The 11,771-nt window shown below is 34.7% G+C and overlaps 1 protein-coding gene across 2 annotated transcripts in view; it reads right to left on the bottom strand.

Annotated features, from left to right (window-relative positions):
• Positions 1–1,460: 1,460 nt before the first annotated feature.
• The window catches only part of LOC107653233 (6-phosphofructo-2-kinase/fructose-2,6-bisphosphatase 2-like), a 24,907-nt gene continuing 14,596 nt past the window's right edge, over positions 1,461–11,771 (bottom strand). The window contains exons 14-16 of one of the 2 annotated variants that reach the window (XM_016439904.1): positions 9,124–9,188; positions 6,257–6,448; positions 1,461–2,954 (exon numbers count right to left, since the gene is read on the bottom strand). In XM_016439904.1, coding sequence (XP_016295390.1) covers positions 2,901–2,954; positions 6,257–6,448; positions 9,124–9,188 — 311 coding nt within the window. In that variant the 3' untranslated portion in view covers positions 1,461–2,900. Of the gene's footprint in view, positions 2,955–6,256; positions 6,449–9,123; positions 9,189–11,771 lie in introns of those variants that run through there. The other variant, XM_016439905.1, reaches the window with a different exon arrangement.

Genomic DNA, 11,771 nt, shown 5'->3' with positions numbered 1-11,771 from the left:
TATGGTTTTAAAACGATAAAGCGAAGTTTTATTTGACTTGCAGCAGCCTCAACATTCACAGTTATCTTTTGTCATCCTTGAGACATTTTGCATACACAAATGTTATCTTGGGAATACAGAAGATTATTCTCAGCATCATCCTTGATCGAGTAATCCTAACAGTAGACCTAACCTAACATTCTCAGTCTACACATAACTTCTGACTGTATTATTATAACAACATCCTCTGCGATAGAGATCCAGTAAGGCAAGCAGGCGGTTTGAGGTCAGGCCGGTAAAACGGGTCAAAACACTCACACCCCATCTTAAGAAAGACATAGTCGTTACTTCATCCGCTTCGGGTGGAGCACCATTTTAATACATGATGCCACAGTTTCTGTCGTTCATCCCTGAAGGATCTTTTCCACCTTCAGGTTGTGATGAACTTACTGTGGAGACAAAATGTGCCACAACTTTGATGTGTTTGGCAAACGCAACCTTGATTTGAAGAGAACACGATTGGATCAAAATTTCAGGAAATAACAAACTGGAATGATTTTCTCAAGAATTCAACATCCTCTAATCACTGTACTGCCCAAAACTAAATGACTCACCCGTTTATCACTTCTTAAACATACTTTTAACAGCCATTGACAATATGGATGACTCGCTTGATGTTGTTTCAGGACAAGCTACAAATGTTCTAAAAAAAGGAAAGCATTACTTGTTTTCCAGAGCTGTGGGAGCAAAACTGTCCGATGTTGTGTCTGTGAAGCTCAAACAACCCACCCTTTCCACATGGCAGGCCAGTCTGGACCAGAGCTGTTTGTGTGACTCTGGCCACTACGAAAGAAATTAAAACATAACTTACTCCACAACTTCAATCAGCCATTAACCACAGAACAATTTTTTTTTTTTTTACTTTCATGTCAATGTCTTTTGGTTAATTTTCACCAAAAATGCTTGGCTAATTAAAATTTAAATAATAATAAAAAAGAAATAAATAAATAAAAAAAGAAACTAATGCAAAGCATATCAACTAAATGCATATATTATTACGTCAATAATGCCAAGCGCTTGTAACACTCCAAAGAGAAAGGAAAAACTGAAATCGCATCATATGACCCCTTTAATTGCAGGGTAATTATAGGTAACTAAAACTAAAACAGTAAAAAAAAAAAAAAGTTTGTTACTTGAAATAAAATAAATTATAAATAAAGTACAAAAAAAAATAATATATATATATATATATATTTCAGCAACATTTTAGTTGAATTTGAAGTACTAAAATAACTAAAACTATATCGATATTTAAAAAAATAACAAAAAACAGAAACATAAAATTACTAAAACTTTAAAAAATAAAGTGAAAACAGAAAATATAAAAATAAAATCTAATTCAAAACTATAATAGTATATAAATTATAGTAAAATAAGTTTAATTGCTATTTAAATGACAGAAAAAAATTGTACTTCCATCACCGACTGATTTATTAGATCACAAAATGTTTATCAATAGATTAGCATGACATATATATTTAGTTATAACTATAATAGTGATATAGATATTGTGATGCAATGAAACCAGAACACAAAATGTATTTTCTGTAACACCTTACATTAAAAAAAGGACTTGGTTACACTTTGGTTGCGAACTAGTGAAGCAAAGGCACTTACAGATCTGATCATATCAAATCAAGCAATCACACTCATATTTGGATTAAAAAAGAATAACAAGCGGCACGAAGCAACGACAATGCAGCCTTCGATTGAGAGGAACACATCCTTAACAGGCCATCATAACATTCAACACACATTAAGAACATACTTTGTGCGTCCTAAAATCAGAAACATAAAAATCTGACAACCTGAACTCAAATTATAATTATAAAACGGTTTAATATACCCTTTAAGAATATCCTTCTAGATCTGAGGCAAGATAAAAGCATGTATAAATAACATTTTATAATGAAAGATAATCTAAATGATAATAAACATGAAAACGTAATATAACCGTATGAGTTTCAATATCCTCAGTAATATTAAACATTCTAAAAGATCCATTGAAAAATCACTTACAAGATAGGCCTAACTCTGTAATTAATGATTCATGAAACAATGAAAGGACACATTCCTTAAAGTCTGAATCAAGTTTCCTTGAGTTTCAGTAAAACCGTTATTTATAAGAACTACCCTGATGTTCCTTTCCAAAATTACAGCAAGTTTGAAGGGAGAAAAACCAGCAGAACATACATTTCACAAACATTTTGCTCTGTCACATGACCTATGACAACATAAAACCACAAGACATTCATTAAATTCAATAAGACATTCTGCACAACAATCAAAACCAGAATGTATATAAACGAGAAAATAACAACACCAAGAACATCACAGACAATTAACAGCTAAAATCATAACTCTATAAAACATTTACACAATATCCAATCAAATTTGGCCTGGGTCAATCAATCAGTACTAAGATAGTATTAAGAAAAGAGCGCAAAACAGATGTTATGACAATCAAAATGAGTGCTTGAATGTTCCCTTCGTTCTTATTTTAGTGCGCTGTGTCTTTAAATATTCTGATTCAGGAGAGCCAATCAGCTTAATTGGCACAAGCCACGCCCACTCAATCAGTTCAGCTGTGGTCCCACATGCTCTCAATCTGTTCAAAATCTCCCTTGCATTAATTATGGAGTATTTGAATCAATGACTCGCATGCTGTTTTGATTTTACCGTACTACCGAACGCTTGTGGATGGATGAGGGTTGAGAAGAGCGGATGGAGGCGTCGCCAGCGCTATTAACGTTACACAAAGCAGTGTTCACGTGCCGATTCTGAGCGGGCATCTACAGTTGAATCATGTCTGGAGAACACATTTAATTTGTGACGGGCGTCACACTGCTTTATTTGTGTCGTCACTCTTGGATGGTGTCTTTCAAGTCTGACGGACCGAAGCAGTTCAGCATTTCCTATAAGACAGAGCACAAAGGTTACTCTGTTGAGATTACCACATAAATAATCCTTGAGAGACTCTTGACTAACTAGTCAATACTCCAGGTAGAAAAATACTATATATACACATGTATATATACACTGCCGTTCAAAAGTTTGGGATCAGTAAGACTTGTAATGTTTTTTTAAAGAAGTCTCTTATGCTCATCAAGGCTGCATTTATTTGATCAAAAATACAGAAAAAAACAGTAATCTTGCAAAATGTTATTACAATATAAAATAATGGTTTCTATTTTAATATCCTTTCAAATATAATTTATTTCTGTGATGCAAAGCTGAATTTCCATCATCATTACTCCAGTATAAAGTGTCACATGATCTTCAGAAATCATTCTAATATGCTGCTTTATTATTAGAATTATCAATGTTGGCAACAGTTGTGCTGCCAAATATTTTTTTGAAAACTGCGATACTTTTTCAGGATTCTTTGATGAATAAAACGTTAAAAAGAACAGCATTTATTCAAAATAGAAATATTTTCTAACAATATAAATCTTTGCTATCACTTCTTAACAATTTAACACTGAATTTCTGAATAAAAGTTTTAATTTCTTTCAAAAAAAGAAAGAATAAAAATTTACTGACCCCAAACGTTTGAACTGTAGTGTATATTGTTAGAAAAGATTTCTATTTTAAATAAATGCTCCTCTTTAACTTTTTATTCATCAAAGAATCCTGAAAAAAGGTATCACAGGTTCCAAAAAAATATTAAGCAGCACAACAGTTTCCAGCTCTGATAATAAATCAGCATATTAGAATGATTTCTAAAGGATCATGTGACACTGAAGACTGGCGTAATGATGCTGAAAATTCAACCTTGATCACAGGAATAAATTATATTTTACAATATATTCACATAGAAATATGTTATTCACAAAATATTCACATAGTTATTTTAAATTGTAAAAATATTTTGCAATATTACTGTTTTTATGGTATTTTTTATCAAATAAATGCAAATAAATGGTGGGCAAAAGGGACTTCTTTCAAAAACTTTTTGAATGTTATGAAGAATGTTAAAAATACATTTCTTTTTAAAATATAAAATCAAATATCTTTCAGTATTTGCAGGAATGGTGACAAAAATGCGCGCCCGCCCTCACCCAACACACACACTTAAACATATTTTTTAAACACTTATAATATTTTAAACCCTTTATTATTTTTTAACTCTACAGCTGTGCTGTAAAATTCACTTTAAATATTCACATTTCATTCATGAAGATGACGAGAAAAACATTGTCTCCTGGTGGAAAACAAATACTTGTAAAATTAAAATGACATTAAATTACCATTATATCCAGTAGATGGCAGCAGAGGATCACTCATTAGCTCAGTTGCCATTTCCACTCCCAAGTCTTGCTTTTGGATTTATTACAAAATTACTATGAAGTATAGCAAGTGCAGGAAGTCACAAAGTCCAAAGTCTCATGTCATTTAATAAATAAATAAGCCCAGATACCAACAGCCTAGAAGGGTTAATTATTTAAATACTTAAGTTAACTACAAATTAAGTTCATTTTTAATGGTATAATTTAATAATATAATAAATATTTAGACATTTTTTAGATTAAATTTAAAAACTCAATTTTTTTAAAACATTGCTTTAAAAAGGACTAATCAAAAAGAGTGCTTTAAGTCTTTAACTGTAGAAGCTGCTAAATACATTCAGCCAACACAGACTTGCTGCTGTAGTTTTGTTACTCTGAATTTTCTCTTGTCACATCCGTCCATTGCGACAGTTATCGCCATCAATCGCAGAACAATTTAGCGGATTCACTCGTGTAGTCTTTTACACTCGCGTTTGTCATTCCTTAAACAGTACACAAACAAAACAATTATTCAAATTGTGAATGGATTATGTATAGAGAAAGAGTTGACCGGAAATGACTGAGCTGGCTTATCTAAAACCAGGAAGTAACCGTGCATATGATCAATTGGCAATTGGCAATGGAACTGCAATTCTTTCGACAAGATTATATGTTTGTCAGTGGTACTGAGGATCTGCAAATCATTCGCCATCGTCCTCAGTCATCTCTCCTTACACTGTTTACGTGATAAGTGAAAGTTTATGTACTGTAATGTAACAGGCAACCATTAAACCGTGTCTACACCAGAAGCCACAGTTGTCGTGTCGCGCCACGCCGCATCAGCTAAAGTCTGTCTACACTGGATTAGAGAAACCGAGCGCTTCCCTTACAGCTTACTCACGCAAAAACTCCTGATATAATCAATAACTAACTACACAATCAATCTCTTATTTACATCATGCATGTTACCTTTTTCTTTTGTTATAATGGGAAGATCTGCGAGTGTGTAGATCTCATAGACTGTAAAAAAAACATGGACGTAGTGTCCATGACGTCACCCGTAGGTTTCTGAAGAGCATTTTTGAAGCCTAAAGTGGGTGGAGCCGGCCGTCACCATCTTGGCAGCGCGTCACTCCTAGATAATCGAAAATGGGCAAAGAGGTGGGACGTGGGTGGAGGTGGTCGACGGTGGTGACAGCAGCGGCAATCCACCTTTCACTCAAGTGGCCACGCCCTTAATTATGCAGAACTTTAAGGCTTAATATAATTTAAACGGATGAGTTATAAAAAAAATTCCCCCCCTCACAGTTGTCATGAAGGGCAAAATTAGCTATATAGACCAAAACCACATTTTGTACCAGGCTGTAAACATATTTGTTCAGAGACCGGAAGGTTGCCGCTTGGTAGAACTACGCAAACTTGCGAAAACAAAAATGAGTTCAGAGCGGATACTACAGTAAACGCCTCTGATTGGCCATTGCTTTCTAAATATATTGTAGAAACTTCATTTTCTGTAAAGCTGCTTTGCACCGATTTGTATTGTGAAAAGGGCTATACAAATAAACTTGAATTTAATTGAATTGCTTTCAACAGAGATGCCTGTGATTGGCGCACACAAACATGGGTGACTTCAAGCAGATACAGAATTGAGTTGGTACTAATGGTACTGTAAAAATGTAAAAAATTTAATTAAATAAACTTTTTAGAAACTCACTGGATCTACACGAATCACACAAATGACCCATTTAGAATTCAAATTGGCAAATTTCGCTGAAAGGTGACAAATTTGCATCCCTGATTTGGGTCATAATTGTGCCTGCTTTTTGATCTCTCAGAGTATTTATATTCTCAGTGTGAGTTTGGGAACCTTTATTCTGCGTGCTGTAAATCACATTGAAGGGAAGTATTAAGAGCTCAGACACACAGAGATGCAGAAGGTCAAAACTAACCTGGCTCTCGCTCAGCTCCTCGCTCTCCTCCGCCTCAGGGAATCGCGTGGTTGATAAGGCAGGAACGCTTGCTAGCCGGGGCGGGTTGCCAACGCTGAAGAGGCGGGGCCGCTTGACTTGATCCTGACTAGATAGTGGCGTAAAGCTGTTCCTTCTCAGCAGAGTGGGCGGCACTGCCTGTCTGGAACTTCCCTGAACACACAACGTAAGCATTAAGTACAGCAAATGGGTGAAGATTGGGACAAAAGCCATGTTTATATAGGGCCATGTTTCTTATAAGTCAGGGTTTCTTGCATCATAATGTAGTTCTTTATGACTATTTTCCACCTTCTCTCTGCCTATCATGCCTCTTAGCCTTCTATATGTAAATGACATCTGTTGTGATTGGCTAATGGCTTTGCATGTGAAATTAAGGTGTTAAATTAAGCAGTCATATGTTAATATGTTTCTGTGCAATTACTTGAACACTGCATCCTACTGATTATCATTGTATGTACACTTCTCTTTTCTTCTATCTTCTTATAAAGATTTTTACATTTATTTGTATTTTTATTTTTATGCATATGTTGATTACTTGTATGATTATTATAAAAATGTATTATAAATAAAAAATATTATTATTATGTAAAGCACCAATGCATATAAAATAATGTTTATAAATAAACTTGCTTTGCCTTAATGTGTTTTGATATCATAACGGTGACAATTTCTGAGCTTGGTTTCTTTAAGAGTCTCAATAAAAAATATAAAAAACATAGCAACAAAAATTCCAGGACATTTTTCACCTGAAAATTAAAGGGATAGTTCACCCAAAAATGAAAATTAGCCCATGATTTACTCACCCTCAGGGCATCCTAGGCGTATCTGACATTCCTCTTTCAGACGAACACAATCACAGGTATATTTTAAAATTGTCCTGGCTCTTCCAAGCTGTATAATGGCAGTGAATGGTGCCCCTGTTTTTGAAGCCGAAAAAACTGCATCCATCCATCATAAAACTACTCCACACGGCTCCGGGTTGTTAATAAAGGCCTTCTGAAGTGAAACGATGTGTTAGTGTAAAAAAAAAAATTTGATTTTTAAAAATGTATAAACTGTAACCTCCAGCTTCCGGTCGCTCAAGCAGGCGCGTTCACGACAAGACGTTTGAGCGCATGACGTAGGCGTAGCGGAAGACACATCGTAAGCTTCGGGGAGAAGAGTGTAGTCTCGCGAGAACCAAGTTTTGTTTACTGCACAGGGAAACCACGTGAACTACATCTGTAGTTTGTGCCGCCGCCGCTAGTACTACTACTAGTTCGTGACAGGTGTTTTGTTTTGCTTTCTCCTCTGTTCTTCCGTGTTCGTCACTCTCTCCCCGGAGCTTATGATGTGTCTTCCGCTACGCCTACGTCATGCGCTCGAACACCTTGTCGAGAACACGCCTGCTTGAGTGACCGGAAGCTGGAGATTACAGTTTATACATTTTTATAAAATTAATATTTGTTTTTTACTCTAACGCATCGTTTCGCTTCAGAAGGCCTTTATTAACACCCCGGAGCCGTGTGGAGTAGTTTGATGATGGATGGATGCACTTTTTTGGGCTTCAAAAACAGGGGCACCATTCACTGCAATTATACAGCTTGGAAGAGCCAGGACAATTTTTAATATAACTCTGACTGGATTCATCTGAAAGAAGAATGTCAGATACGTCTAGGATGTAAATCATGGGGTAATTTTCATTTTTGGGAGAACTATCCCTTTAAAAGAAGAATAAGAAATTATAAGTAACACTTTACTTAAAGCTTTTATGGATTATAGGTATTCATAATGTAGGTTGAAATGCATTATATCTTAACGTATAATTGTAACCAAAGTTGAAATGCATTATAATATTTGAAAGTTTGTTTGTCATGTGTTTTAATGCATTATACTTTCTAAACGTGTAACAATGAATAGATAATTATTATAATGTATTATAACTGTGGTTATAATTATTCATGAGATTATACAATGCATTATTATCTGTATTACAAGGCTTAATTCATGCATTAAAACTACTTTTATAATGCATTATACATAAAGGCTTTAAGTAAAGTGTTACCCAATTATATTTTGCATAAAGACGATGAAGCTTATTTTTAGTGCGATTTAAGTACATTTGTACAACGTAATTATGCTACATTTTAATGAAGGGAGAAAAACAAAAACATTTTCTTCATGAGATTCACCCATAAATCTGTTGGATGGATTGGAGTTATTAAAGTCAACTTATTACATCATCAAACTCTTTTTTTTTGTTGTTGTTGTTCTAAAGTGCAAAAACCTTCTGTTTTCCATGTTACATAAGCTCTTTAAAAATCTGAGCGGAAACTAAACATGTTGATGCACATTAAATTAAAGCTCAGGCTGGCAGGGAAACTCCCCCGACTGCCGCCCAACAGAAGAAACAACATGCTGATCTCATCCTAAAACTACTCATCCAAAACAATATCAAGCCATAAGCCAGAACTATTCTGAGACGGGTTTGTATTTTCCAAGCAAACTCACACCTACAGACTTACACTGCAAAAACAGACCACCAAACTATGAACAAACTCTGTCAGCCTTTAGCTTTCTCTTAAAAGAGTTCGAGAGGTTATTCATGCTTTGAGGCTCCTCTACTGCTGATTTACTCAAGCTGTTTGAGTTGGACTGACCATGCGATCATAGGACGCACATGATTCCAAAAATATCATAAAAGAATAAACATTCAGAATCATTCTGCACAAAAATACATTTCCCTGAAGAAAAGAAACATGTTACTAAATGGTCGCTTGTAATAACAGTGAAGTTTTAGCAAACACAACAAAAACTGTTAGTCTGGTAAAGGTTATACATCTCCTTACGAGTGGTCTGTCCCGGTGTGTGTTTACAGCTTCTACTTTCAGGTCAAATATGTCGACTTTACAGCCTGTAACAGAAAACAATATCTGAATGTTGCTACAGTATTTAAATTTCATAATAATAATAAAAAAAACATTATGAAAATGTGTAATTACCTGAAAAAACATATATTATAAATATTATAAAACTATTATTTATTATTTTATATTATTATAAATATTGTATTTATTTATTTTATTAATAGTTATTTTATTCATTACAATATAAAATATGTAAATCTAAATTATATATATATATATATATATACACATACAATAGGGGTGGAACGGTTCTCGGTAAAAAATTTAACCGTACGGTTCTCCACCCACGGTTTAAACTAAACTCATTTAAGCCTTGCCAGTTTAAATATTAAAGAGCCAGAAGACGCGAATGAGAACTTACAAAACGCCTGTCTTGGTGAGTTTCCTAGCAGACAAGTCGGTTGAACATACAGTATCAGTGTACTGGATCCGTGCATTGTCTTAGGGTGTTTTCACACCTGTAGATCGATTGCTTTGTTCCGAAACAGGGATTAAAATGATTACAATGTTGCTTTTTATTCTTGGTGCGGTTCGCTTTCACACGGCAATGTTTCTATATGGACCAAATTTGTTAATACAAGTCACGCGCGAGTAAACTGTTCTCTCATTGGTCAAAGTTCCACGGTTTATTTTCCAGGATTCCACTGAGCTGTCACGCATGTCATCCGTCAGGATGGAACGACAACAGCTTCGCGGGCTTATTGTTGTTGTTTTTTTGTAGATGTCATTATATTAATTTATCAATTTGAGCAGGAGTCCAGGATTCACTGGGAAAACATTTTTAAAATGCACATACTAGGAAGAAGAGCAATAAGACGGCATTATAAAATGAAAAAGTGCGCTTTGATTTTGAATGGCGAAGACGTGCTCACCCACAGACATTCACATGGTTCATTTTGAAGTATTAGCAAAACAACAAAGCTAATGCTTTTCACAGAACTTATGTAATTACTCATTATACATTGTGATATAGCCTGGTTCGTTGGTCCATTAGATCGGATTGCTTTCTCACTACAACCGAACCGCTCCAGAGTTCATTTTCAATCGAGCCGAGACCACCTCGTTCAGGCGATCTTTAATAAATTATGTTGAGTTAGCATGCAACTTTTTTTATAGTAGTTTTGTGCACCTGGTAAATAAGCATGCATAAAATAAGAGTGACGGCCCAAACTAATCCTTGGTTTACACCGGAGTTGGCTAGGCTGCTGCATGATAGGAATGTAGCTTGGGCCAAAGCCAGAAGCACTAAGGCTGAATCGGACTGGCTTCATTTTAGGAAGCTGAGAAATCTCTGTACCTCACAGATAAAAAATGCCAAATCAGATTTCTATTTATCTGAAATGTCTCAATTTAAACAAGTTCTATGAATGATTAAATTAAATGAAGTTCCATGTAAATTAATTACACAAAAATTAGATTTTACCCAGTTCTCTGTTTCTGAGTTTTCTGGACCCAAATAAGTCTGCTGGGCCTGATAAGTTGGAACCATTTTATCTAAAGCTAGCAGCTGATTTTACTGCTGAACTGTTGGACTTATTTATTTAATCTTTCTATTTCCCAATGTGAAATCCCAAAGATTTGGAAGTCTGCTTTTGTTTCTCCTCTTTTCAAAGGGGGGACTCATAGCAGTTGAACAATTATAGGCCAATATCTAAACTGTGTGCTTTATCTAAGCTCTTGGAGAAATTATTGAATGAACAATTAAAAACCTTTCTGGAAATAAAGAATATTCTTTCTCCTTTCCAATCTGGATTTAGAAAGTAGCATAGTACAGTTAACTGCGGCTATGAAAGTGTTTAGTGACATTATTAATGCCTTAGACTTTAAACAAATTTGTTCAGCTCTTTTTCTTGATTTATCGAAGGCTTTTGACACAGTTGATCATGGCATACTTTTAAAATGACTTTCCATTGTTGGTCTCTCAGAAAATGCTATTAAATGGTTTGCCAACTATCTTTCAGGGAGAACACAGTGTGTGCTTTTAAAAGATTGTACTTCATCTGTTTTGTCAGTTTCCAAAGGTGTCCCTCAGGTGTCTGTCCTGGGACCCATTTTATTTTCCTTGTATATAAATATATTTGTGATAACATTCCCAATCCTAGGTACCATCTTTATGCAGACGATACTGTTTTTTAATGCTACGCTTCATCAGCCTCACAAGCTCTTCATTATTTACAGTCAGCGTTTGATATTGACCAGTTCCGTTTATGTCAACTTAAGCTGGTTTTAAATACAGATAAAATTAGTTTAATGATTTTTGCAAATTCCAAAGTTTTACCAAGTAATCTTCCTGATATTATATCCTTCCAGGGAACAAAAATAGAATGTGTTGTGAGTTATAAGTACCTGGGCATTCTATTTGATGGTCAATTAACTTTTAAGCTACATATTGACAAATTCATTTCTAAACTTAAGCTTAAATTGGGTTTTTACTATAGAAACAGATCTTTATTTTCCTTTAGTGCAAGAAAATATTTAGTATCTGCAACCTGTTGGACTATGGTGCTCTACTTTATATGAAAGCCCCAGGACATTAACTAAAAAAAAAAAAAAAAAAAAAATTATAATTT

The sequence above is a fragment of the Sinocyclocheilus anshuiensis genome, unplaced genomic scaffold (genome assembly GCF_001515605.1).
Source record: "Sinocyclocheilus anshuiensis isolate Anshui unplaced genomic scaffold, SAMN03320099.WGS_v1.1 scaffold143, whole genome shotgun sequence".
Classification (NCBI taxonomy): domain Eukaryota; kingdom Metazoa; phylum Chordata; class Actinopteri; order Cypriniformes; family Cyprinidae; genus Sinocyclocheilus; species Sinocyclocheilus anshuiensis.
This window is presented reverse-complemented; position numbering and strand designations above follow the sequence as displayed.